The 27,085-nt window shown below is 41.9% G+C and overlaps 1 protein-coding gene across 2 annotated transcripts in view; it reads right to left on the bottom strand.

Moving 5' to 3' along the window:
• INSC (INSC spindle orientation adaptor protein) overlaps positions 1-27,085 on the bottom strand; it is a 132,273-nt gene that overhangs the window by 92,540 nt on the left and 12,648 nt on the right. For both annotated transcript variants that reach the window (XM_001172337.7, XM_001172325.6), the window contains exon 2: positions 2,342-2,442. In XM_001172337.7, the coding sequence (XP_001172337.3) occupies positions 2,342-2,442 (101 nt within the window). The remainder of the gene's footprint in view (positions 1-2,341; positions 2,443-27,085) is intronic.

The raw sequence follows: 27,085 nt of genomic DNA, 5'->3' as shown, positions 1-27,085 counted from the left end.
CCAGAGGAGCAAATGAAGACCAGCCAGGGACATAGCAGCCACAGTCTCCTGCTATCCAGGAAGCTCGTCTCTGGCCCCCTTCACTTCCACCAGTAAATCTTTGACCACCCCCCAGGGAGGTACTCAGACCAGAGATTGTATCGTTTTCACTACCTGGTGGGAGGGAGAGAGATTATTACTGTTATTTATACCAGCAGTCCCTAACCTTGTTGGCACCAGGGACCTTTGGCACCAGGGACTGGTTTAGTGGAAGACAATTTTTCCATGCAGGGAGGTGGGTATTACATTCCCATAAGGAACATACAACCTAAATCCCTCACGCAAGCAGTTCACAGTATGGTTCGCGCTCCTGTGAGAATCTACTGCCACCTCTGATCTGACAGGAGACGGAGCTCAGGCAGTAATGCTTGCTCTTGCCGGCCACTCACCTCCTGCTGTGTGGGGGCCCAGTTCCTAACAGGCTAAGGACCAGGAGTTGGGACCACTGATTTCTATGACCTGGGAAAGTGAAGCTTGTGTACTGCAAAGCACCCTCAGGCTCTAGAGAGACCTTCTTTCCTGGACCCAAGCACTTCTACTACCCTTTAAAGCAGCTGTCACTGCCACTATGTTGAAGAAAAAACAGGTGCATAGACAGCTTAAACAGCCACTCAAGGTCACAGAGCTGGCAGGAAGTGAACTGGGCTTTGAATCCAAGTCTGATTCCAAGGTCTACATGCTTTCAACCACTTAGCCCCACATAAGAGATTCCAAGAGTGGAGTTTTGTTCTTTTGCTTATTTTATTGTTTTTAAATATGAAATCATCCCAGGAGACTCAGATACAGAGCTGAGAACCACCACACCCTGTCAGACCACTTTCTGTCAATCATGCCAGTTCAGCAAGGGATCCCAACCCCTGGCCTAGGAGGCTGTTGCTCCTGACCTCTACTCTCGCCTAGGAATCTGCACCTAGAACAGCCCTTTGTGCTGCTACTTATTCACAAGGGTCTCAAATACCAATGGCCTCACCCATATGATTTACCCAGGCTGCTGGATGCTTCCATGCAACATGGCAGTACTTATTTATTTATTTTTGTGCACTGAGGTGAACAATGGCACTGCAAAATGAAATTCAGTTTCAGTGGAACACAACAGAAAGAAGTCAATTATCCAGCATGAATTATTTATCTGGAGACAATAACCATGGTGTTATTCCCCACAAGAGAGGCCTTGGCAGCTTGGAACAGGAGGAAAGAAGACATGGCTGCTACTATCTGCCTATTATGCTGCTTCAGATTGCATCATAGGCAAATTAACACTTCTGACATCCTGTAACTACACATGCGCCTTCTCTGTGTATGTGGACCATGCATAAGCCCCTAGTACATACACAATTAACAGGTTGCTAGATCCAGGGATTCTATTCCCTCAGTGTTCTGGCTAGGCCTGGCAATGCTAGGCTTTGAACGTATTAAAGGAAATACCACCCTCTCTCTGTTGCTCACCTCACCCTATCAGAACTGTGAGGATGAAGATATTGTGAAAAAAAGATTTCACAAGCTACATCTTTTATGGCCAGCCATAATTCCTGATGTTAAGTCAGTCTGGGGTCTTCCTCCCAATTGATTTGCTGTGCAAGATCAGTTAGAAATCATGCCTTGCCCCCTAATAATTTGATTCCTAAATCGTTTTCATGTAATTTAATTTCTTGTGACCTTAAGACTTCTGAAGAGGTTGCAAGTGGGAGAGAGAGAGGGTTCAGGCTCCAGGACCAGCCACATCAAACCTGTACCTGCCTTACCACATCTTCCAGCTGTGTGGAGGCACCTCTGGTGGCCCCAAGTGTCTCCTTCTTCAGACAGGATGTTCTCCAGCCCCTCTCCCCTCGTTATCCGGGCTTCCCCTTCTTCTCAGTATGTGCCTTTCCCACCCTCCCTCATTGCCCAACTCAGGACAACAAGTACTTCCCAAGGATCAGCTCTATGCTCAGTTTTCTCCTTGATGCTCTGGGCAAAAGAGAAGACATCCAAGGGCAGAATGACACCTTCTAGGTTGTCACCTTCTATGACATCTTCTATGTTACTAGCACACCCATTCGATTCTTTGTTTCATGGTCAGCCTCAGCATTAGACTTCAGCTCATTAGGGACTGGGATATGCCTGATTCTTCAGTGTCCCAGGGCCCAGTTCCATTAGTATTTGCTGAGTGAACATGACATCCCCAATACCTTATGCTCGGCGTCCTCCCCAGAAAATTGCGTGGGAAGATGGGGTCACCCGCAGCCTCAGGATGCTGGAACTGGGCCTCAGTCAGGGTTCAGATGGGGCAGGCCTGGCCTGGAGTGACAGCTGTAGGACTTACCGCTGACCCGGCAGGGTGACGGAGTCCAGGTGGCGACCTCCAGGCAGTGCCATCATGTTGATCCCAATCTGCAGCAAGGCCTGCCCGCAGCGGTCGTGACCCTGAAAATAGAGGGCAGGATGGCACAACGAGGTCCTAAAAGAGGAGGCACAATCACTTTCTCTCCCAGTCCCAGGCCACAAGGAACCAAAGCAGACAAAGAGGTAAGACCTCTTAGCCCTCTTCTTCTGTTGAACCAGTTTACACTCCAGTATCCTCACACAAGTAAGGCAGAACCCAGATTCGATCTTGTTTCTAAGTCCCTAGCCCACTTTATATCTCTAAAATATTTTCTTATTCCAATTGCCAAATATTTGCCTGACTTATTTTGGTATGTATCAAATATTGGGACACACAGCCCATACGTATTGCACAGGACATACTTGTACTAAAAAGTATCTATGGTTTATCTGAGATTCACATTTAACTGGGCATCCTGTATTACTTGCTAAAACTGGCAATTCTACATTCTAATTCCCTGGCTGTTACCACTGTAGAACTCGCTTATTCACTGTGATTATGCTTAAGTGTGTCCTGGAAAATGTGACCCTGTTATCGGCATAGTGGTTGCTTTCCCAAATCCATTCCACTTCAGATGATGTAATTGCACCCAAATTGCCAGTGATTGGTTCAGAAATAGGCATGTGGCTCAATTTAGGCCAATGAGCCATGACAGGATTGCTTCTAGGAAAAGCGTTCTTTCTCACAACAGAGAGTTGCAAGATGAGGCAGTATGTCTCCTGTTGGACCCGAACAAGGGAGCATATTCACCTCACTGTTGCTACAGACCGTCTTGCAATCACGAGCAGCACCAGCTGGAGAACAAAGTTAGCATACCAAGAAAAAAATGCTGGGTCCTTGATCACTAAGCCACTGAATCAACTAATGCTGGAGTCTGGCCCAGCTCTAGGCTTCCTATTATCTAAGAAAATAAAAGCTCTTGTCGTTTAAGTCAGTCTGAGTGAGGGTTTTTGTTCTACACAGCCAAAAGCATCCTAATGAATAAGAGTAACCCAGGTTCCAGGGACTCCCAATCCCAGCACTGAGGATGCAACTGGCTTCCCTGTGCCTCACATTTAAACCCAAACCAGCTACCCACCTGTTTGTATTTTTCTCCCTCGCCTTGTCCCTGCTGTGCTCCTGGAGGCCTTTTTGTACACAATCTCTCTTTTTCATTTCTCTCTCTCTGCCAACTCCCCCAAGCCCATGAATAAGCCCTCCCTGAGGAATATGCAGATTCTGTCACCTTTGCCTGGGCACATCAACAGAAGAGTCTTACTCCGTGATTACACGGGAGCCCTATAGAAAAGAATGGAGGAGGAGCACTTTAATAGTGATGTGGGTGAACACAAAGCACTCCTCATAATGCTGGGAAGAAAGAAGAAAATGGTCAGTCTGAAAAGTGTGGGGAGGCAGGAGCCCAGAATAAACTAGGGTGCTAGATAATTCCAGAGACTTGCTGCCATTGCCTGTTTCTTTGTCTGTGGAGCTTACTAGACTGTGAGCTTCTTGAGGGTAGACATCACATGTGTTTCTGGAACTGAGCCAAGGGCCAGGCACATAGCCTGCGCTCTACACGTCTGTTGAAAGAATAAGAGGGATAAATTTTTAATACATTGATGTTGAGCCCCATCTCTTCATCTGTAACTGAGGATAATAATATCTATTTTAAAGAGCTAGTATAAGGATGACATGAGATTAGGAATGTGGAAGAATATGGCCAACGTAAGAGCTAAATAAATAGTTAGCTGTTATTATTGTTATGTCCTATGAGTCTGCTATGTGCTCAGCTCTCTGGTCAGCTATGCTAAGGGAGATGCAGAAAATGAGATATAGCAGGTCACACACTTAGCACAGCGAGAGGCTCAACAAGCGTTCATTAGCATGTCACCATCGTTATTTCCATCATTATTGTCATTATTGAGAAGGCATATTTTTGGAATCTAGTGAGCCAGTAGGCTGAAAGGGATGGCACAAAAGAAAAACTAGGAACAATAAAATGAGGCGTTTGCTCCCTTTTGATATGTTTGACTAAAGTACAAAAAAGGAAAACACCAACTTCTCAGGATAAAACTAAGATGTGATTAGATGGCAGTGAGCAAGTAGATTTTGTTTTACTTCAACATCTTCATCATTGAGAAGAAAAGAGGCAAAGTAAAAATATTGAAGTGGGGGTTAGAGTCTAAGGTAGGAGAGGAGACAGGAAAATACTAAGAAAATTCCAGGGCCATTTGAAGTTTGAACCAAGAGGAAACTGTAGGATGAGGTGAAGCATACATACCATAGAGTATTAGAGGAACCTCTGACTCTGATTCAAGTAATCTCTGAGGGACCCAGAGAGAAAAAAAAAGAGTTGTCATGAGCAGAAGCCTGAATGCAAGAAATTGTTCTGAATTTCTAAGAGGCAGATTCCGGAAATACAGCTCTGTGACTGTACATTCAATAGCCTATTCTGGATCACCGACCTGTGAACCCTTCAGAAAGAAGCAGTGAGCACAAGAAGCCAGCTAGAACACAGCAGGAACAAGGCAAAACAATCGACTTCTTTTCCTTCAGGAGCCTCTGGGCTGTTAGCTGAGGAAACTGCAATAAGCCTAATATATCTTGATTTTTTAAAGCACCCCAGTGAGGTGCCATCATTCATCTTTTTTGACCCATAGCTTCCCAGCAGTTATGCAGGGGGAGCTGCCAGCTCACAAAACCTTGCTTCATGTGATCTCTTGTGTTCCCAGAGGCTGGGGAGGCACCTTAAGGACATCTGATTGCATATGCATTACTGCCCTATTCACAGACTATGTCATTATTGGCTGCCTCTTTGCCCCAAAAGGATAAGATTCCTTAATGTCTAAAGCCAAATCTTGCTGAATGTGGGATTAGGAACAGTCCTGACCCAAAGACCTGCATGGTCAAGAGTCTGGGTTGTGAATCAGATTACCTCTCAGAGGAATCACCGCTCATTTTCACTAGGGATGAGGAAGAATATCTGGAAGGCGAGATAGGAAATACTTGTTTAGCCCACCTGATGTTTATAAAGTGTCTGTAACAATAATAATTACAGCTAATATTTACTGAGCATGTGTTATGTGCCAGGCACTGTTCTAAATGCTTCATATAGTATTAGTTCGTTTAATGCTATCATCATCCTCTGTTACAGATGAGACCTCTTAAATTCAGTGGAAAGCACTGGTTAGTAGGTGGCAGAGGACTAGAATCCAGGTTTGATGATTGAAGGGGAGGTGCTGGAGCAGATGAAGATAAGAGCCTGTGTTCAGCCTTTGCTAACAGACACCCTGACTCCATTCCCGAATGGCAACACCCAACCCCAGGAGGCCCTTCTCAGACAGCCCAGCACTCTTCCCTCTCACCAGCACTGCCTACTGCTCCCACTTCCCAGACTGTAAATCTTCCAGCTTCACCTAGTGCCAGCCCTCAGTGACACAGCCCTCAGGAAGAAAAGCAAACACTGCAGTCATATGGAATGAGGAAGGGTGGCTTGACAATGGGGACATTTCTCTTTTGTTCCTCATTTATTGGCAGTTTTGTGAAAGTCATATGGACAGAGATAGGCCTTAAAGGGATCAGGGGAGGGGAGATCATAGTCCCAGTTAAAGCTGCAAAGAGACCTGTTTAAAGCATGCTATCCTCAGGGAAGCTCCTACTGCAAAGTTCCATCTTCAGTCTGAAGCCGTTGCACCCACCGACTCCCATAGCCCTAAGTCAGACTCATCCTGTTGAGCAGACTTGAAGAATAAACCCCTTCCAAAGCTACACAGAATGTTAGGAAACCAAAACTGAGTTCAAGACAAGCCCTTGGTCCTGTGCTGTGTCCTCACTGGTGTTGCAAAAAGAACATGAACTTTGGAATCTGATAAATTCAAATCCTGACTTGTACAAATCCTGACCTGATAAGTACATAACCTTGGGAAAATTGCCAACCCACTGAAAATGTGGTTTCCTCAATTATGCCTACTTCCCAGGAGCACCATGAGGATTAAATGAGATTACTTGCAAAAGTCCCCGATATTGTGCTTGGTATATAGCAGTCTCCAAGAAGAATTACCCTTCCTGTTGGAAGGAAGAGTTAAGAAATACATCTCAGAGCAGAGTTGCTGCTTTTCCCAGGAAGAGAGGTGAAAAGGACACATGTAGGAGTGAGCAGGGAAGAAGAAATCCCTCCATCACCTATCCCAGGGCCTGTCCTAATTCACTGAAAATCCCACCATGGATCCTGCAGCCTTGTTTCTTCAGGGCTCTGGGCTATGTAGCTCCCACCAGAAGTGACTAGTTTACAAGAAAGACTTGAAGTCTCAAGTGTCTCTGATTTAATTCAATGTTTGCTGTGACAACAGCTCCATTTGGCCAGCTCATCTCTGCGCCCACATCCCATTAGAGGCAGCCTTTGCTCACCTCCATTTGGCTAACGACACAGGGTTTGTGGAGGAAATGGAGGCTATTTACAGTAAATTATTCAATTAAAATCAGGAGCAAAGGTGGTTTCTGGGCCATTGTCTAATGGGCCAATCCAGGTACAGCTCCAAGGATGTCTGGGATTGCTTAATCTGCAATCCCATTAGGGCTGTCAATATTAGGGCTGTCAACATGGAAAGGACAGGGGACAGTAAGTATTGTGGAAAGTAGTTAAGCTTTGGCGACAGCTCTAGGAACAGGGAGGAGGCTGCTGGGGAGTCGAAGAGGAATTGGACAGCACCAGACAGATATGGCTCTTTCTCAAAGACTTCAGAAAGTGCAAGAGCTGGAAGCAACAGAGCTGTCCTGTCAGCCCATCATTATGAATCTCTACATTTGGAGCTGAAAAGGCCCTTAGAGAGCACTGCTTTACTGGGGAAGAAATCAGGCCTTTTCCAGTGTTTCCATATCTGTTTCCCATCAGTAAAATGGGGCAAAAATAGACAACCTCACAAGATTGTTGTGAGCACCAAGATAATCTATGTGTAAACATTTATCTTTCTTTCTGGCCTCTAAAATATGAACCCATTTCCTACATTTGAGAAATATCCCTTTGCTTAAGAGTCTTAGTGAAGTGGAAACCTGCCTCCCAACATAGAAACTTAAAAAGCCAGGCACTTGTTTCCCAGAATCCTTTGCAGCAAGAGTAAAACACATGACTTAGGTGCCACCAATCAGGCACACAGAGCAGAAGCACATGATCTAGGATTCATCAATCAGGTGCACAGGACTAGGAGCTTGAGACTGAAAGGAGATTTCTTTCTGAGGCCTTGTGGTACCTGCAGAAGAATCAAGTTCCTCTGTACCTGGCATGCAGATTACACCTTAAAATGGGACTACAATGTAGGCTTTTTTTCAATTTGCCTTCCCCAGTCTGTGCAAAATGCACAGGATTTAGAGCCCAGAGGCTAGATCTGGATGTCTTGCCTGAGAATTATCCTGGATACATCCCTTTCCCTCATCATATTTTTTTCATTCATGACTGCCTCCCTGGTCAAAGGCATTGGCATCTCTCACTTGGACCTCTGCAAGGGCTTCCTTTCATCACTCGCCCCTTTCCAGCTATGCCCCTCTCTAAATTGTTCCCCACGCAACCACCAGGGTGATCTCAAGCACAAATCTAATCACATCAACTCACTGTTTAAAATCCTTCAATGGCTTCCTGTTGCTACTAAGACAAAGACCAAACCCTGCCATGGCCTACTTGCCTCACACGGATCTTGTCCCTGTCTAACCACCCTTCTTGTCCTTCAGCCTTGCAGCCACGCCAGCTGCTGTTCATCCCTGCAGCAAGCCATGCCTCCCCCTGCCAAACACCTTCATGGTACTCCTTCCTCTGACCCCAACAACCTCTCCTCTGTCTCCTCTCACCAAGTTATTCCTTGGTGAGAGCTCAGAACAAATGCCACTTCCTCAGGGCAGCTTCCCTGACCCATGGATTCAGTCATGTCCTTCATTATAAGATTCGCTAGTCCCCTCAGTATTTCTCCTCCATAGACTTTATCACAATTGTAATTAAATAATTAACTGTAACATTAGGGGCTTAATAAGAGCTTAATGTCTTTCTCCCCTGAAGGTGGGGAGCAGGGACTAGAGGAATGTGCCACTCACTGCCATACCCCCCGTGCCTGACATAGGCTTGTGCATAATATCAATAGACACTTGCTCACTGACTGGATGGGTTCTTGTGGAAGGAAGCTCAGCTTCCTCACAGATAAACTGGAGACAATGGTAACTATTTCAGCATGCCGTGATGAGTATTCAGTAAGATGAATACTCACGGTGGGAAGGAGGAGCCTTTGCATACCATATGCACTGTGCGTTGAAAGCGCTCTACACCAACATGGCACATGTATACATATGTAACAAACCTTTGTGCACATGTATGCTAGAACTTAAAGTATAATAAAAATATATATACAAAAAAACAAAAAAAAAAGAAAGTGCTCTGCATCCTAATATCCACTGAGACAAAGCTGCATGTCCCTCCTGAGTTCTTGCAGTCCTCACTGCATGGTCGTACCCAGCTAGGCAGCCTCCCTCTCCACTCCCAGCTCTGTGTTCATCAAGTTCTCCCATAGGACAGACAGACGGATCAGTGGACAGTCACACTGCTGTGCAAAAACTGCAATGACAGGTAACCAAGGGAATGTCACCCTCCCCCGAAGCGGGACAAGCAAGCTTCTAAGCAGTACCAGATCAGAATGGAAGGTGGTGAGAAGGGGTCATGGGAAGTTTCTCAGGGCATCACTGCAACACTGAAACTTGAAAGAATAATGTAGAAAAAGCAGAGGATGGAAAGGAGGCTAAAAGGAAGAGCGTGCAGGGCACAAGGAAGAGCATTTGACACAGAATCATGAGCATGGTGAGATTAGGGAACTGCAAGTGTTTCAAGAAGGCTGGAGCACTCTGGCCTGGTGGTGGAGTTTATAGGAAACTATCTCAGTAGCATGGGAATGCAGAAAAAGGAGTGGTCACTTTCAGCTAGGGAAATACAGAAGACTTCTTCATCTTAGAGAAGGTGACACCTGAGCTGGGCCTCAAATGGAGGGAGGGATTTTGCCAGGGGAAGATGGGACAAGGGCATTCAGTGCCAAGAGCAGTGTGAGCCATAGCAAGGAAACCAGAAAATGGAGCAAGTATTCAGGGACCCAGATCTCTCTCAGGAGGCTGGAGGGAAGGTGCTTCTATAGCCCTGACTGTGAAAGGAACTGATTATTTAGTCTCTGTCCTGTTGGTGATAGGGAGCCATCAAAGGTGTTTGAGCAGGGGAGTGAAATGATCAGAGTGGAATTTCAGTCCTCATGGTAACCAGTGGAGTGGATGAACTCCAGAAAGTAAGACCAGCAACAAGGGTTAATTTAAGAGTCAGGTGCAAGCTTTCAGTCAGAGCACTAAAGCCCTAGGGGTGGAGAGGTAGGAACCCAGGAGTGGAAAGAAGGGCTGCAAAGAGCCCTAGGAGGTAATCACAACATATATCCCTCCCCACCCTACTCTGGACCTCTATGTGACCTGTGCAAGGGTGGCAATAGTCATTGGAGCTATTGCTAGCTGTGGTGGCTGGCATCCTGCAGCAATCAGATACTTTAACACCCCTCGTTCCCAGGGGAGGCACAAGAAACCAAGCAAGCTGCCACTCAGCCCTGCTGAATGAACCGAGCCTCATGAAATATAGACAGCTCTAGCTCCCTGGAGGAAGCCCCAATAGCCCCTCACAGCTGTCAGGTGTCAGAGCCCAACAAGTAGGCAGAACAGACCTCAGGACTCACAGAGCAGGGCTGAATCCCCTCCAGGACCTGAGACCCTGGCTGGATAGCCCAGAACGACTTGCGTCAGGTAGAGCGGGCCCCACCCAGACCTTTGTTCCGCCCCTCAATTCTGGAGCCAAAATAGTTTCAACAAAGCTCAGACAAGGTCCCGAGCCTCCACCTGATTAATTGGATACATCTACCTTTTAGGCCTCACCTAGAAGGCAATAGGAATCTCATCTACACAAATATGTCCATGAACTTGACAGGGCTAAGACTACAGCTCCTGGGCAATGTCCAGGCAGCCTTCTTGGAGGAGCTCACATTATACTCTCAGAGTATGAGAACTAGTAGGGGGGCCTTAGAGATTACCTCCTTGTAGTAATAATAATAATGAGGAGGAGGAAGAGGAGGCAGACAGGGAGAAACACTTCTTAGGTGTTTACTGTGTATAAGGCACTGTTCTAAATGCTTTACATTTAGTCCTCAAAATAACCCCATGAGGTAGTTCACTATTGTTATCTCCATTTTTCAGATGAGGAGCCAGAAGCACAGACGGGTTAACGTGGACAATGGAGAGACAAGTTCAAAAGAAGAAGAGAGGCTGTGTGCAGTGGCTCACACCTGCAATCCCAGCACTTTGAGAGACTGAGGCAAGAGGGTCACCTGAAGCCAGGAGTTTGAGGCCAGCCTGGGCTACATAGCAAGACCCCATCTCTACAAAAAAAGAAAAAGAAAAATTAGATGGGGCATGGTGGTACATTCCTGTAGTCCCAGCTACAGGGGAGGCTGAGGTGGGGGGACTGCCTGAACCCAGGAGTTTAAGGTTACAGTGAGCTATGATTATGCCACTGCACTTCAGCCTGAGCAAGACCCTGCCTCTAAAAGAAAAAAAAAAAAGAAGAAAGAAAGAAATAGACCCAGCCATCCCATTACTGGGTATATACCCAAATGACTATAAATCATGCTGCTATAAAGACACATGCACACGTATGTTTATTGCGGCATTATTCACAATAGCAAAGACTTGGAACCAACCCAAATGTCCAACAATGATAGACTGGATTAAGAAAATGTGGCACATATACACCATGGAATACTATGCAGCCATAAAAAATGATGAGTTCATATCCTTTGTAGGGACATGGATGAAATTGGAAACCATCATTCTCAGTAAACTATCGCAAGAACAAAAAACCAAACACCGCATATTCTCACTCATAGGTGGGAATTGAACAATGAGATCACATGGACACAGGAAGGGGAATATCATACTCTGGGGACTGTGGTGGGGAGGGGGGAGGGGGGAGGGATAGCATTGGGAGATATACCTAATGCTAGATGACGAGTTAGTGGGTGCAGCGCACCAGCATGGCACATGTATACATATGTAACTAACCTGCACAATGTGCACATGTACCCGAAAACTTAAAAGTATAATAAAAAAAAAAAGAAATAAAAAAAAAGAAATAAATAAAAAAAAAGAAAAAGACACCGACTGAGGTCACACAGCAAGCCAAGCTACACCTGGGACATGCACACAGGCTTCCTCATTCCCACCATGGGAAATCCAAATAAGGCTTTGCCTGGCTGGAGTGAACAGGCCTACCAGCACCTCAGAGTGGTTTACCATAGGAAGTCAATGGAGCCTTAGTTCTCCACCTGTAAAACTGGGAAAGCGCAAGTATGCTTGCACTTTTTCCTTTGCTGTGGTTATCAAGTACGAGGAAATACAGAGTGGGCAGGGAAATTAATGAGTCCTGTTCAGACTCAGCTCAGCTCTGGAATGGGACAGGCAGGTTAACTCAGAAGTGCCCATGAGTCCCCAGAGGTCAGAGAGAGAGGAGCCCAGTGTCAAGGTGTCCTCACTGATGCCCATGTGTGCCAGCACCTGGTTTATATGAATACACATCCTCTAGAGAGCTCCAGCTTGTTCAAGCAGCCCCCTCTGAAGGAGCTTGTGTGGCCATCTCAGAGGAAAGCTCAGGCTCCTGGAATCAGGAAAGCCATGGCTGTCTTCACCTTGTGTCTCAGGGTGGGCCATTCCTGGCTCTGGGGCTCTGGTTGACCAGCTACTCATCAGAGGAGCTCCCAGCCCTAAGCCACAGAAGAAAGCTGCACTTACTGGCGTTCTGGGAGCTAGCTCTGAGCTGAAAATTATTTAATGATCAAAAGTGAGAATCTGGTGCCCAGATCTCAAGATCTTAGGCAAAATGTAGCTCCAAGGGAGGCCTGGTTGGCCCTTTTAGCCACCCTCATCCAGAGCTCTGTTGGTTAAGAATAGAGATTCAGGAGTCAACTGCCCAGGTTCAAATGTGAGCTCCATCCATTAATAGCTGTGTGACCTTGAGCATTAGGTTTTTGATCTATAAAATGGGATCTATAATCAGGATAAAATAAGAATGCTAGGCACATTAGTGAGCTCACATATGTGAAGTGCCTGGCACACAGTAGGTGTTGATCTAAAGACTGGTTCCACCTCTCTTCTGGTGAGGACAGCGCCTAGCAGTTGGGAGGCAGCCAGAAAAAAGCTATCCTGTTGCCTCCTCAGCTCCAACAATTCTACTGCTTCTTATTCTAACTTTTAAATTATTCCTTCTTACTTTCTAACTTTTCCTAATGTGAATGTTTGCCAACTGCTCAAATGTTCCTTAGCTTCGATTTGCAAAAGTGAGAGACCTCTCCCACTGGGCCCAGGGCCCAGGGTGCTAAAATTAACAATCAGCATACTTTAAGCTAATGACTTACTGGTTGTGACTGCCACGAATAGACATAACTCTCAGATAAAGGCCATTAGAGAAAATTGAATCGCTCCAACGTGGTGAAAATTTGGATACATCCTGTTTCATAAATCATACCCAAAGGGCACACTGGGCAAGCTATTTCCCTTTCTGAGTCATTATGAGGACCCAGGTTGGAGGGGTCTTTATATCCTTGGGAAAATGACATAGGAGAAAGAATTGTACAATCTCATAGCTTCACAAATATGATTTTCTCTGAAATCTAAAGCCTTGAGCAAATGACAGCATTGCATCAACAACCATGATAATCCAATCTTCTCTGATTTTATTTCTTCCTCAAATCCTCTAAACTGGAGTTTGCTCAATAGCATTTGAAGGTAGCCTGGTGAGGTCTCGAAAATCCAAAAGTTCTGGGTTGGGATTCCAATCCCAGTTTTGCCTCTTACTAAGGCCTCTCTGACCTTCAGCTTCTACATCCGTAAAATGGGAATAAAACCTATTCTCAGGGTTGTGGTCAAAATTACACAAGATGATGTAGCCTGCATGATATTTCAGAGAAAGTGAAATAATAATACCAGAAGCTACTTTGACCCAGCAGGCTAGTTAATGGTACTCCGTAAGAAGTTTTATGATATCCATCTTTGTGGCAATGAGGGATCCATTTCCTATCCAGACTTCAGATCCAAAGAGCTGCTTTCCACTAGAGAGAATTAAAACGCAAAATATATTAAATATGTTGGAAAGAAGCAAAGCGGCCTATAGAAGAGATATGATTTAAAACCTAGCACATAGAGATTGCTGTGGTTCAGTGTTTCCCCTCCAAAGCTCATAGGTTGAAACCTAATCCCCAGTGGGGCAGTGTTGGGAGTTGGGGCACTTCACTCTATTGTGCTTTGCAGATACTGCTTTTTTATTTTCTTTTTTTTTACAAATTGAAGGTTTGGGACAAACCCGCATCAAACAAATCTATCAGTGCCAATTTTCCAGTAGTATGTGCTCACTTTATGTCTCTGTGTCACACTTTAGTAATTTCTCATAATATTTCCAATTTTTCATTACTATTGTATCTGCTGTGGTGATCTGTGATCAGTGATCTTTGATATTACTATTGCAGTTGTTTTGGGGGGTCACAAATTACACCCCCATAAGATGGCAAACTTAACCAATAAGTTTTGTATGTGTTCTGACTACTTCACCAATCTGCTGTTCCCCTATCTTTCTCCCTCTCCTCTGTGCTCCCTGTTCCCCAAGACACAATCATATTAAAATTTGGCCAATTACTAACCCTACAATGCCCTCTAAATGTTCAAGTGAAAGGAAGAGTCACACATCTTTCACTTTAAATCAAAAGCTAGAAATGATTAAGCTTAGTGAGGACAGCATGTCAAAAGCCCAGATAGGCCAAAATCTAGGCCTCTTGTGCCAAACGGTTAGGCAAGTTGTTAATGCAAAGGAAAAATTTTTAAAGGAAATTAAAAATGCTACTTCAGTGAACACATGAATGATAAAAAAGCAAGACAGCCTATTCTGATATGGAGGAAGTTTCAGTGGTCTGGATAGAAAATGAAACCAGACACAACATTCCCTTAAGCCAAAGCGTAATCTACAGCAAGGCCCTAACTATTTCATTCTATTAAGGCTAAGAGAGGTGAGGAAACTACAGGAGAAAAGTTGGAAGCTAGCAGAGGTTGGTTCATGAGGTTTAAGGAAAGAGGCCATCTCCATAATATACAAGTTCAAGGTGAAGCAGCAAGTGCTGATGGAGAAGTGCAGCAAGTTATTCAGAAGATCTAGCTAAAATTATTGATGAAGGTGGCTACACTTAACAACAGATTTTCAATGGAGACAAAACAGCCTTATATTTGAAGAAGATGCCATCTATGACTTTCATAGCTAGAGAGGAGAAATCAAAGCCTGGTTTCAAAGTTTTAAAGGGCAGGCTGACTCTCTTGTTAGGGACTAATATAGCTGGTGACTTTAAGTTGAAGCCAATGCTCATTTACCATTCTAAAAATTCTAGGGCCTTTAAAAATTATGCAAAATATATTCTGCCTATTCTCTGTAAATGTAACATCAAAGCCTAGATGACAGCACATCTGTTTATAGCATGTTTTACTGAGTATTTTAAGCTCACTGTTAAGACCTACCACTCAGAAAAAAAATATTCCTTTCAAAATATTATTGCTCATTGATGATACACCTGGTTGTCAAAAGCTCCGATGGAGATGTGGAAAGAGATTAATGTTTTCACACCTGCTAACATCTATTCTGCAGCCCATGAATCAAGAAGTAATTTTGACTTTCAAGTCTTATTATTTAAGAAATACATTTTGTAAGGCTGTAGCTGCCATAGATAGTGATTCCTCTGATGGATTTGGGCATAATAAATTGAAATCCTTTTAGAAAGCAATTACCATTCTAGATGTCATTAAGAACATTCATGATTCATGGGAGGTGGTCAAAATATCAATATTAACAGGAATTTGGAAGAAGTTGATTCCAATCCTCATGGATGACTTTGAGAGTTTCAAAACTTCAGTGGTGGAAGCAACTGCAGATGTGGTTAAAAATAGCAAGAAAACTAGAATTAGATGTGGAGCCTGAAGACATGACTGAATTGCTACAACCTCATGACAAAACTAAATGGATGAGGAGTTGCTTCTTATGGATGAGCAAAGAAAGAAGTTTCTTGAGATGAAATCTACTCCTAGTGTAGAGACAATATTTAGAACATAGCATAAATTTAGTTAATAAAGCAGTGGCAGGATTTGAGAGGATTAACTCCAATTTTGAAAGAAGTTTTACTATGGGTAAAATGCTATCAAACACCGCATACCACCGAGAAATTTTTCATAAAAAGAAGAGTCAATTGATGTGGCAAACTTTACTGTTGCCTTATTTTAAGAAATTGCCACAGCAACCCCAACCTTAGCAACCACTACCCTGATTAGTCAGCAGACATCAACATCAGGCAAGACTCTCCACCAGCAAAAAGATTATGACTTGCTGAAGCTTCAGATGATCATTAGCATTTCAGCAATAAAGTATTTTTAATTATATATGTACATTGTTTTTAGACATAGACATAATTTTATTTCACACTTAATATACTACAGTATAGTATAAACATAACTTTTATATGCAGTGGGAAATGTAACAATTTGTATAACTCTCTTTATTGTAATATTGGCTTTATTGCAGTGGTCTGGGATTGAATGTGCAATATCTCCAAGTTATGCCTGTAAGTTATGAGAGCAGAGCCCTCATGAATGAATTAATACCATTAGAAAAAGGCCTTACATAAGTGGATTCACTTTCTTGGCCCTTCTACCTCCGTCATGTGAGCATCTAGTCTTCCTTCCCCCAAAGAGCACAGCATGCAAGGCATCATCATGGGAGAAGAGAATGGCTTCATTAGATACCAAACCCATGGACGTCTTGTTATTGGACTTCTCAGCCTCCAGAACTGTAAGCCAATAAATTTCTGTTCACTATAAACTAGCCAGTCTGTGCCATTCTATTATACATTCTGTTATAGCAGCACAAAATGGACTAAGAAATAAACCGTGTTTTGAATAAACACAGACAAAAACACTAAGACATTTTCTGTGATTAGTAAAATTGACCCAGAAGAAACAATTAATATCACAGCTCACATCCTATGTGAACAAAGTAGTATGGGACATTCAAAGGAGAATCCAGACTGAACCAAAACCTTGGCTCGGCCACAAGGGTGAAGAGTTCTCACCAGCTCATTAACAAAAAGGGACAAAAGACAGAACCATCACCTATTCTACAACCACTGTATATAACAGAATATCCCAGAGTGTGAGCACAACACAATCATTCTCAGCAAATCATGTTGTCATTGTTATAACATCTTCAGTTAAAGAATCCTTTATGTTTGGAAACAGGGGGTATAAGGTACATGGGCCACATGATCCACATCTATCTGGGGCACAGAATGGATCAAACATGAAAAACAACCCATTTGCAGAATACTGTTTTATCCAGACTTGTTTAGGTCTAGTGCTTTGCACAGTGTCTAACACAGAGTAGGAGCCCAATAAATGTTAATCTTTCCACCAACAGAGTGTTCTATGATGCTCCAAAAACATCTTGCACTTCCACAATTCTATGCATTGGTCATGGCACCCCAGCACATCCTGACTGAAATCCCTCAATTCTCTTTTCTATCTCCAAGTAATTCCAATGCCTCAGGACTCATCTCTAATCTCACCTCATTTGGCAGCTCTCTTCAAACACCCTAACTTACACTAATTTCTCCCTCCAAATAGGAATAAAGAAAGTGGTAAGGTCTTAAAAAAGAATTTTAAATTATATTATAATAGAAGGTGTACCTTCTTGATGCTCCCTCTCTCTTCCCCTTTCTACCTGTTGAGTGATGCCAAAGCAACCTGAAAGCCACAATATGGCAAAGCAAAATAAATAAATAAATAAATAAAGGAGGAAGATGAGACTTGACTCACAGCTTGGAGTAGAGCCACCTAATCCACATCAATCTGTGGGGTAAGCAAGAAATAAACAACATGTTAAGCCACTAATATTGGGGGGTCATAGCAACTAGTCTTAATTAATGAGACTAATTGTGAGAACTAAAGTAAATGCTCTATATAAGGCACCTATGAATGTGCTACACACATGGAAGTCACTTCTTCCTCAGTGCTGGAGGAGATGGTGGAATATTTTGTTTGTCTAATGACAGCCCTCTGGACAAAGAAGTAAACTCGTGCACAATACAGCCAGAGTCCAAAAATTAATGGGATCATGGTGGAATGGAGTAAATACCTACAAACATTTAAGTCCTATCAATTCTGAGACTAAGATTCTGTTTCTCAACCACTGCCTTCTTTGCTCATATGCATCCATTCATAATAATAGCTAAAATTTACTATAGTCAGGTCATTCTAAGATATCTTTTTTTCATATTTTAACAACCAAAATTGGGATGTATGCTTCAGTCAATGGCATCTTGGCATTGTGTCATCGTTCAATTGGAACCATATTTTCTTTTTCATGAAGTAACAGGGATCTTACAGTATATAGCATCTTAAATCCAATGAAATATGGTATTAGGCACTTAACTATGTGCCAAGAACACTTCTAAGTGTCTTACACGTATTCCTCCAAACGTCCAAAGTAATCAGTACTACTATTATCCCCATTTTAAAAAGTGGAAATGGTGACCCAGAGAGCTTCAATAATTTTCTAAGGTACACAGCTAACATGTTGGATGAGGATGAAGACTCTACCTTCTCTTTTAGAGAGGCATATCAAGCCACTATTTTTAGCACCTGCTTTTTAATTGACAATTAATCCTTCTCCTTATAAAGAAAACTCATACAAGATTGTTATCTCCAACAATATGGTAGCCCAGATACTTTAAATACTTCTCCATAAGAACAATTTTAAAGGATGAATAATGATGCTTTTAATGTTTTTTAAATATATTACTGAGCTGGCAAAAGTGTAAGAAATCTGGAGAGGCCAAAAGTAAAGCAAAAGAAGAACCAGGAAACCTAAGCAAGAGTTGAAGGGAGTTTTTTGTTGTTGTGTTGTTTTGTTTTTCCTGAGAACATCTGTTGAATGTTGTATTCTCTGGACTTCTGTTTCCTATGTGTACAGGGCAAGGAGACATGTGATAAAGCCTAGGAACTTTTCAAGGGGAGGAATCAAACAGGGATCCAGAAAACCAGAAACTCAGTTTAAGAGTAAATGGAAAATAAACCGTCTATATCTACATTGTCAACAATGAGAGTTGAGAATTAATGACCACAATATGGGCCTCAGATAGGCTTGTGGCCTGAATTTACATTATCTGTTGTGGGGACAGGGGACTTGATTAGAGAATTTAGTTTCAAGAAATAAAAGAGAGTCATGGAAACATTTTCGAAGAACAAAGGCTATAAAATATGGCCAAGAAAATTTGAGAAAGAACCAAATAGAACTTTTCTACATTAAAATACAATAATTAAAATGAAAAACTCATTGGGCAGATTAATCACAGCTAAAAAATGGATGGGTATACTAAAAGATAGAACAAAAGAACTTAACCAAGACGCAGTCCAGAGAGACAAAGAGAGAAAAAATATGAGAGAACTAAAGCTAAGAAATATAGAGTGATGGGATCTAACAAGTATTTCATCATATTTGCAAAGAAAGTTAAGAGAGAGAATGGGGGAAATGGTGATATTCAAAGAATCAGTGGCTGAAATTTCAGTTCCCCGGATTTTTTGAAAGACAAAACAATATTCAAATTCAGAAATCCCAATGAATCCCCAGCAAGATAAATACAAAACATATACATACACACCCTAGACAACTCATAACATTAATGAGCACCAAAGACAAAAGATTTTGAAAGCAATCAAAGGAAAAAGGAAACTAGATTGACAGATGACCACTTAATAACAATGATGAAACTCAGTAGACAACAGGAAAATATATTATGCCAGAAAATAATTGTCCCAAAATTCCATATCCATAGAAATTATCTTTCAAGAATAAGTATGAAATATAAGCATTCTCAGACAACCAAAAATCCCACACTAAAGGAAATTCTGAAGGATTTGCTTCAGGCAGAAAGAATGTAATATCATATGGAAGGTTTGAGATACAAGAAAGAGCGATGAGCAAACTTGCTTGAAACTGTGGGTAAATCCAAAGAAACTTTAACTAAGAAACAATTACAGGGCCGGGCACGTTGACTCATGCCTGTAATTCCAATACTTAGGAAAGCTGAGGCAGGAGGATCACTTAAGCCCAAGAGTTCAAGATCAGCCTGGGCAACATAGTGCAGGCTCCATCTCTACAAAAATTTAAAAAGTTAGCTGAGTGCAGTGACTCCTAACTGTGTTTTCAGCTACTCAGGAGGCTGAGGTGGGAGGATCATTTGAGCCCAGGAGGTTGAGGCTGCAGTGAGCTGTGATTGCCCCACTGTACCCCAGCTTGGGCAACAGAGCAAGACCCTACCTCCAAATAAAGAAAAAAGAAACAATTATAATCCCTCATTTTTGAGATAAGAAATGATGAATCTAAAATATTGTATAGAATTTAGAAGAATATGACTAAAGCTATTTAAAGTGCTCCAAGGTTCTATTTTGGGGGAAGAAAAATAGAGATGTAAATTAAATTTAGGCTTTTTAGATTATTATTAATGCTATAATATCCAAAGTAATTAACTAAAAGAACAGACATGGAGAAAGAGACAATTCCCTCCAACTATGTAGAGGAGGAAAAAATAAATGAGTAATAAATTTTAAAAATTAATCCAAACAAAGAAAGAAAGTACGTAAAAGGGAATATCAATGTGTAATAGTAATCACATTAAGGGGAAATGAGCTAAACTATCCAGTTATAAGCAGAGATTATTAAGGGTGCATTACATGGAGGGGGCTGGAAGTTGTGCATGCTATGTGCTAGCTACAAGACATATCCCTAAAACAAAAAGACCTAAAATAGCTTAAAGTTAAAGGCCACAAAAGATATACCATAAAAATACTTACCTAAAGAAATCTGATGCTAATGTATTTATATAACACAAAACAAACTTTAAGGCAATGAAGAGATTCACTATATAAAAATTAAAAGTTCAGCCCATTAAGAAAATATAATAATGATGATATACCTAATAGCATAGTCTTAAGATATGCACAGTGAAATTGATAAAACTTCAAGGAGAAATGAACTAGTCCTGAATCACATACACTTCAACACCATTCTGTCATTGAGTGATAGATCAAGCAGGAAAATGATCAGTAAGGATATAGGATATTTGAATGGCACATTTAAGTTAGAATTAATATTCATGAATAGAACACCCAGAATACACATTATTTTCAAGCACTCATGAATCATTCTTTTTTTTTTAATCGACTACTTTCTAGTCCTTAAAGCAAGCCTCAACAAATTTCAAAAGATTGACACTGGGGTTGCAATCTCTACCCCAACATAAATACCCCATACAGTTGTATATTTTTAAACATACAAGCAATAGGTCAAAGAAGAAATTACAGCAGAAATTAGAAAATAAACCTGAATGATGATGAAAATAGACATATTAAAAATCATGTAGTATATAGATAAAATAGAACTGAGAACAAAAATTATAGATTTAAATACTTAAATTAGAAAAAAATCTGAAAATTCAAAGAATCTCCAACTTCTCCAACATAATAATCTCCAACTTAAGAAACTTTAAAAAAAGAGGAAAATAATTCTAAAGAAAGTATCAGAGGGAAAATAATTAAGATAGGAACAAACATTAAATAAAACACAAATCAAAATACAAAACAAAACATAAACAAAATGACTAAAGTTGGTTTTTGAAAACATAAAATAAACTGCTGGCAAGATCTGGAAAAAAATCAGAAAAAAGAGGAAACAAAAAAATGATATTGGCAATAAAAGAGGTTTATTTCTACAGATGCAGCAGAGATAAGAGAATATTATGCAATGTCATTGAAAACATAAATAAGTTAGATAAATTCCTAGAAAATACAATTTACCAAAATTGATTCAAGAAAAAATAGATCTATAACCACTGAAAGAATTCATCAATAGCTGAAAATCTTCCCGTAAGGAAAACACCAAGCCCAGAGAAGCATGAGTTTATATCATTCAAAGGAAAAATAACCAAACTCTACCACAGAATAGGAAAAGAGAAAACACACTTCAATTGATTGTATAAGGCTGAAATAACTTTGATACTAAAATTGAACAAGAACAACACAAGAAAAGAAATATACAGGCCAATCTCATATAGAAACATAGATGAAAATATACTAAACAAAATACTAGCAAGCAAAATCCACTATATGTGAAAAGGATTGTATATCATGGCTAAGTTGGATCTAGCCTAAAAATACATGGTTATTTTAACATTAGAAAACAGATCAGTGAAACTCACTACATAAAGAAGGAAAAAACCTTACGGCCATCTCAACAGATGAAGAATAATAATTTGATAAAATTCAACAGCTATTCATAAAATATTTTAGCAAACTAGAAATAGAAGAGACATCTCTTAAACTGATTATAGGTCATCTACCAAGAAAAATATATACCACAAGAAATATAATTGATGACATGTTGAATGAAAGCATTTCCTGTGAGATCAGAAACAAAATAAAGATGCCCAGTTCTCAACAATTTCTTCCCGTTATAGTGCTAGAGATCTTAGCTAGTATAGAAAGAAAGAAAATGTATTAGAATGGGAAGAAACAAAACTGTCATTATTTGCAGCTGACGTGGTTTTCCACAGGCAGCCACATCTGCCTGTGCATAACAGCACACAGCCAGAAGAGCGAGGAGTCTGAATCTGGCCTCTGCTGTGTTCCTCCAGCCACCCCAACACAGGGCTGGGTCCACCAGGCACAGACCTGCAGTCCACTTGGCAAGCCAGGTGTCCATGGGTCCGTGTCCCTGCAGACACGGTACCTTTCCCTAATTCTTACGAAAACATATGAAGTAGCAATTCATCCTCATTCTCTATGTAGAAAATCCAAGGGTATCTACAAAAAAAATTATTTTAATTGATATAAGGTTTTAGAAAGTTGGTCAGAAATGAATATTCAAAAGTCAAGTGTAGTTCTAGATACCAGCATAAACAGAGTAAAATTTAGAAGAGAGGTCATTAACGAAGCAACAAAAATATGTGAGGGCCATAGAAATGAACCTTAGCATGTGCAAGTCCCTTCTTGAGAAAACTGTAAAACATTATTAAATGATATTAAAGAAGGCCAAGATAAGTTAATAGATAATTCATGCATATGAAATACCATATATATGATAGGGAAATGTTAATTCGCCATAAATGGATCTAAATATTCAGTCCAATTCCAATCAATTCCCTATAGGATTTTTTTCTAGAACTTGACAAGTTGAATCTGAAATGTGTAGCCAAAATATTTCTGAAAAAAATTGGAGAGACTTTTCCTGCCAGATAATAAGACTTTTTAAAAACTAATAAATACAGTGGGATATTGACCCTGGAATAAACATAGAGAACAGAACAGCAAGCCCCTAAATAGACCCAAGAAAATATGGAAACTTGATTAATGAGAAAAGAGGGGAAGATGGGGGGCAACCTATTCAGAGCTCTCACACACAGATCCCAAATTACAAATAGAAAGTGAATGGGGTTGGGGAGGCAGAAAATGTCCAGTCATTCTTGACTGGTATGTGAGGGGAGAGTTCCTTCTTGCTCACATACTTCTACCCTTGAGGTTCCCTCTTGCCCCAAGCAAAGATCTGGCTGGATTGGCCCAGAGAGAAATAAACTAAGAGGGTTACTTTAAAAGCCCCTTTCTGCAGCCAGAAAGAGCCAGCCTAGCTCCAGGACCAAGCAGATAAAAAAGCTTCTTAAAATGAAGAAGGGAAGGTTAACTAAGAGGCACTGGCCAGATACCCACCACCCTGCTAACACAGCAGACAGCAGGGCTGGATTGTCAGTAAAAGCTGCCACAGAGGGCTTGCTGCAGCCTTAATCTTTGCATAGCTGGGCGCAGGGGCCAGCCTACCCCCTCACCTCTGGGTCCAGGTGGGTGAGGGCTACCCCAAACTAAGAACATTTCAACCTTACATGGTACAGGTATGTGGTGGCAGGTTCTCTCATCCTGATAATTCTGTCACCTGGTGAATCCCACAAGCCCTATCCCATGCAGTCCTTATGATGCCCCTTCCCAAGTCCAAAAAGTGATACAACCAAACACAGACTAGCAGAGAAGAAACCTTCAGCCTAGCCCCAGCTCTGCCAGTAACTAACTGCATAAGCTTAGTCAAGTTACTTAACTTCTCTTGGCCTCTTTTCTCATTTGCAAACTGGGGATAATAATATACATTTGATTACCTGGCACATTTGTTGTAAAAACTAAAATATAATAATGGATATGACATTATGACACCACTTTGTATCCCCATATGATTCCATGAAAATAGGAAGGATTTTGTTAGGCAATATGGTCTGTGGAAATAAATAAATAAATAAATCTCTTAAAAGACCAAAGGAGTGAAAGGTATAATTCAGGCAAAGTGAAAAATCAGCCCTTTGTCGGGATAGAAATCCAGAAGACAGGGTCCTAACCAAAATTCCTATTGGCATAATGTAAGCAAGAGATCTGGAATGTTATACAAAAAAGGTTCTCAGAAATGTTTTTTTTTCAACTCTGTACTTTGCACAAAAGGAAATTGAGGCCCAGAGAGGATAAATGACTTGTCCAAGTCACACAGCAAATTTGTGGTAGAACCCAGATTAGAACTCAAGTTCTTTCTTTCACTTTTTTTTTTTTTTTTGAGATGGAGTCTCGCCCTGTTGCCCAGGCTGGAGTGCAATGGCACGATCTCGGCTCACTGCAAGCTCTGCCTCTCTGGTTCGAGCAATTCTCCTGCCTCAGCCTCCCCAGTAGCTGGGATTACAGGCGCACACCTCCACGCCCAGTTAATTTTTGTATTTTTAGTAGAGATGGGGTTTTGCTATGTTGTGAACTCAAGTTCTCTCTAGTCTCCTTCTAGAATTTCACCCATCCAAGTTCCATCCACCTTGCTTGATCCATGACTGCTACCCCGAAGGGCATAATGACCCCACAACTGAAGAAAACACCACTGCCTCCCCAGGATATTCTCTGAGGAACATGGAACGCAATGAGGGAGTATTTATTTTCCTGTGCCTACAAGTAAGCTTGCTCACAAGTATAACTCACTCCTCTCCATGTGGAAGCCCTCTGCCAAGTATACAGCACAAGACAAACAGGACAGGATGCTGACCAAGAGCTTAAGAACCAATTACTCATCCAGCATTGACGCAAACCCTGGTGCCTAGGTTGGCAGGATCTATGGCCCAAATCCCTCTGACTTTTCAAGAAATCTCCAGCTTCAGCCCTCCCCACTAGGATCCTAAATGCAAAGATGGAGGTGCATCAAAAGACACTTCAGTTTGAAATCTTGTTGATGTTAAGCCATAGACTTTTGCAGACTGCACGGAGAGGCTGTTCTTAAAGAAGTGGCTTTAAGCTTCTTAGGACAGCAAGAAAACAAATATGTGAGTTTGGTGAAGTCCCTGCAGGAGCAGCCTCAGGCCAGACCAAGCACTGGCCTTAAGCCCTAAATATGTATCCTAGGTGCCCATCTGAGGCTGTTAATCTCCCTGTGGGCTGTTCTCTCTCCAGCTAGGCAGGGGCTTTTTCCTCTTGCAGTGGCCTCAGGCACAAGATATCCCCTCGCCACACCAAAACCTCCCTCTCCTCTCTCTCAGCAAGCCCCTTCATGGCAACAGCCATGATCAGGACCACCAGTGAGATGTCACCAAGGACATAGCTGAGATAGAAACTGGTCACAGGCCAAGCATCACAAATACATAAGGGGTCCAGAGTCAGGCTCTATCCCCATCCACAGGCAGCTCTTTCTGATTCCACATCTGGCCAGCTCTGAGACAAGCCTAACACCCTGCTTTTGTCTGGGTCAAGATGGGAGACAGTTGGTCCTGGCAGTCAGGTAGAGCATCTGTTCTGTATCAAGCCTCAGCTAGATGAGAGAGGAGATGAACAGAACAATTTTCTTCTTCTTAGAATTTTATTTCCCATTGAAAGAGATATGTAAATGAATAATTAAATAAAACATAGAAATTCCTCCAGCATGAGTTCAATGAGATGCTTGACCTTTCTCTGAAAGAAGTGTTCTATAGTGCCTTAGACAATATACGCCCCTTCTGTGGGTCTCCAGTTTCCCATCTATAAGAATAGAGGGCTGAATTAGATGAGCTCCTGCTCTGAATCTAATGTTCCTACAATCCAATGACCCCAGAAGCTTCTAAAAGAGTCATTCATGGCCAGAGCCCAGACCTGAATATTTTTCTCCAGCTTGCTCTTCCCAGAACCCAGTCTTCTCTGTGTTCTTTGCTCAAAGGTGGCTTCGAGTTATAGGGTTTGTCCCAGGAACTGCCACTACCATATCCTGCTGTTTGTGTTAGCCATAAAGCCCCACACCATTGCATCTAGGAGCTGCCCCAGAAGTCCTCCTAGCCTCAGCATTCCTGCTGGCCTAAAGGCCAAGCAGGTTCACACAAGGCCATTGTCTTCTTGCTCTCTGAGTCCCCAGCCTATTATTCCTCCATCTGATTTTAGTTTCAGCCTCTTAAAACACAGCTCTCATTTTAAAATCTCCTTGAAAATCTGTGTCTCCCCAAACTCAGATGTGAACTCCTTAGCCTGGTGCTTGTACCTCTCCAGACCCTGTTTCCAGCCCATGCCACCTCTTTTTAGCATTACAACCCAATATTCCCCAACATGTCCCTTATGTTCAAGCTTCAGAGCAACTTTTCCGTTATTCTTCAGAACTGACTTGCCCTCCCCATCTGTCAAGACTCAGCTTAAATGTGGCTTCCACCCAGAAGCTTACTCTGACCTCCAGCCCACAGGGCTCCTAAAACACTGAAGTGTTGACACCATTCATCCTGAGCCCGAGAGACTTGCTTGGTTTTGTAGCTGACTGGTGATCTCCTATGGGTACATCTTTTCTCCCTGAGAGGGCCAAAGTCCCACAAGAATATGCCCATATTAGCCAGCATCTGGCACAACGCTCTCCAAGTAGCAGGTAAAGACTTCTTGAAAGCAATAAGGATAGCTGGATAGATCATGGGAGTGGGTCGAACAGAGGAATGGATACAAAGTGCTAAGGGGCCTCATATGTAGGCAGGGTTACAGAGACATCTGTAGAATAGAAAATGAAATGAAAGATAAATGAATGAATAAGTGGACCTTGGTCCTAGCCACCATCATCTCTCACCTAAATCACTATAATAGGCTCCTAATTCATTTCTCCTCCCAGTAACAATCTACTATTTTCATAGCAGCTATAGCATGTCATTTCTCTCTTCAAAATTTTTCAATGTTCACTATACCACTCATATTAAAAGCCAACGTTCTTCAAATAACCCACAAGAGCCTTCGTGAGCTGGCACCCATTATTGCATTGATCTCAACTCCTTCAACTCTCCCCATCCCTCACTTAACTCCAATCACATGGACCGGCAGGCTCTTTCTCAAGCATGCCTCAGGGACTTTGCACTTACTCTTCCTTTATTTGGCTTCTCTTCCAATAAGTATTCACATAGCTTCCTCCTGGCCTCTGCTTAAATGCCTGCTTATCAGAGAAAACCTCCTGACCCTGTATAAATATGTAAACCACCTCCCACCCTTGGAGCTCCCTTATTATTCTCTGTATTTCTCCATGAT

Source organism: Pan troglodytes, chromosome 9, assembly GCF_028858775.2.
Source record: "Pan troglodytes isolate AG18354 chromosome 9, NHGRI_mPanTro3-v2.0_pri, whole genome shotgun sequence".
NCBI lineage: Eukaryota > Metazoa > Chordata > Mammalia > Primates > Hominidae > Pan > Pan troglodytes.
Note: the sequence above shows the minus strand (reverse complement) of the source record. Positions and strands in the feature narration are given on the sequence as shown.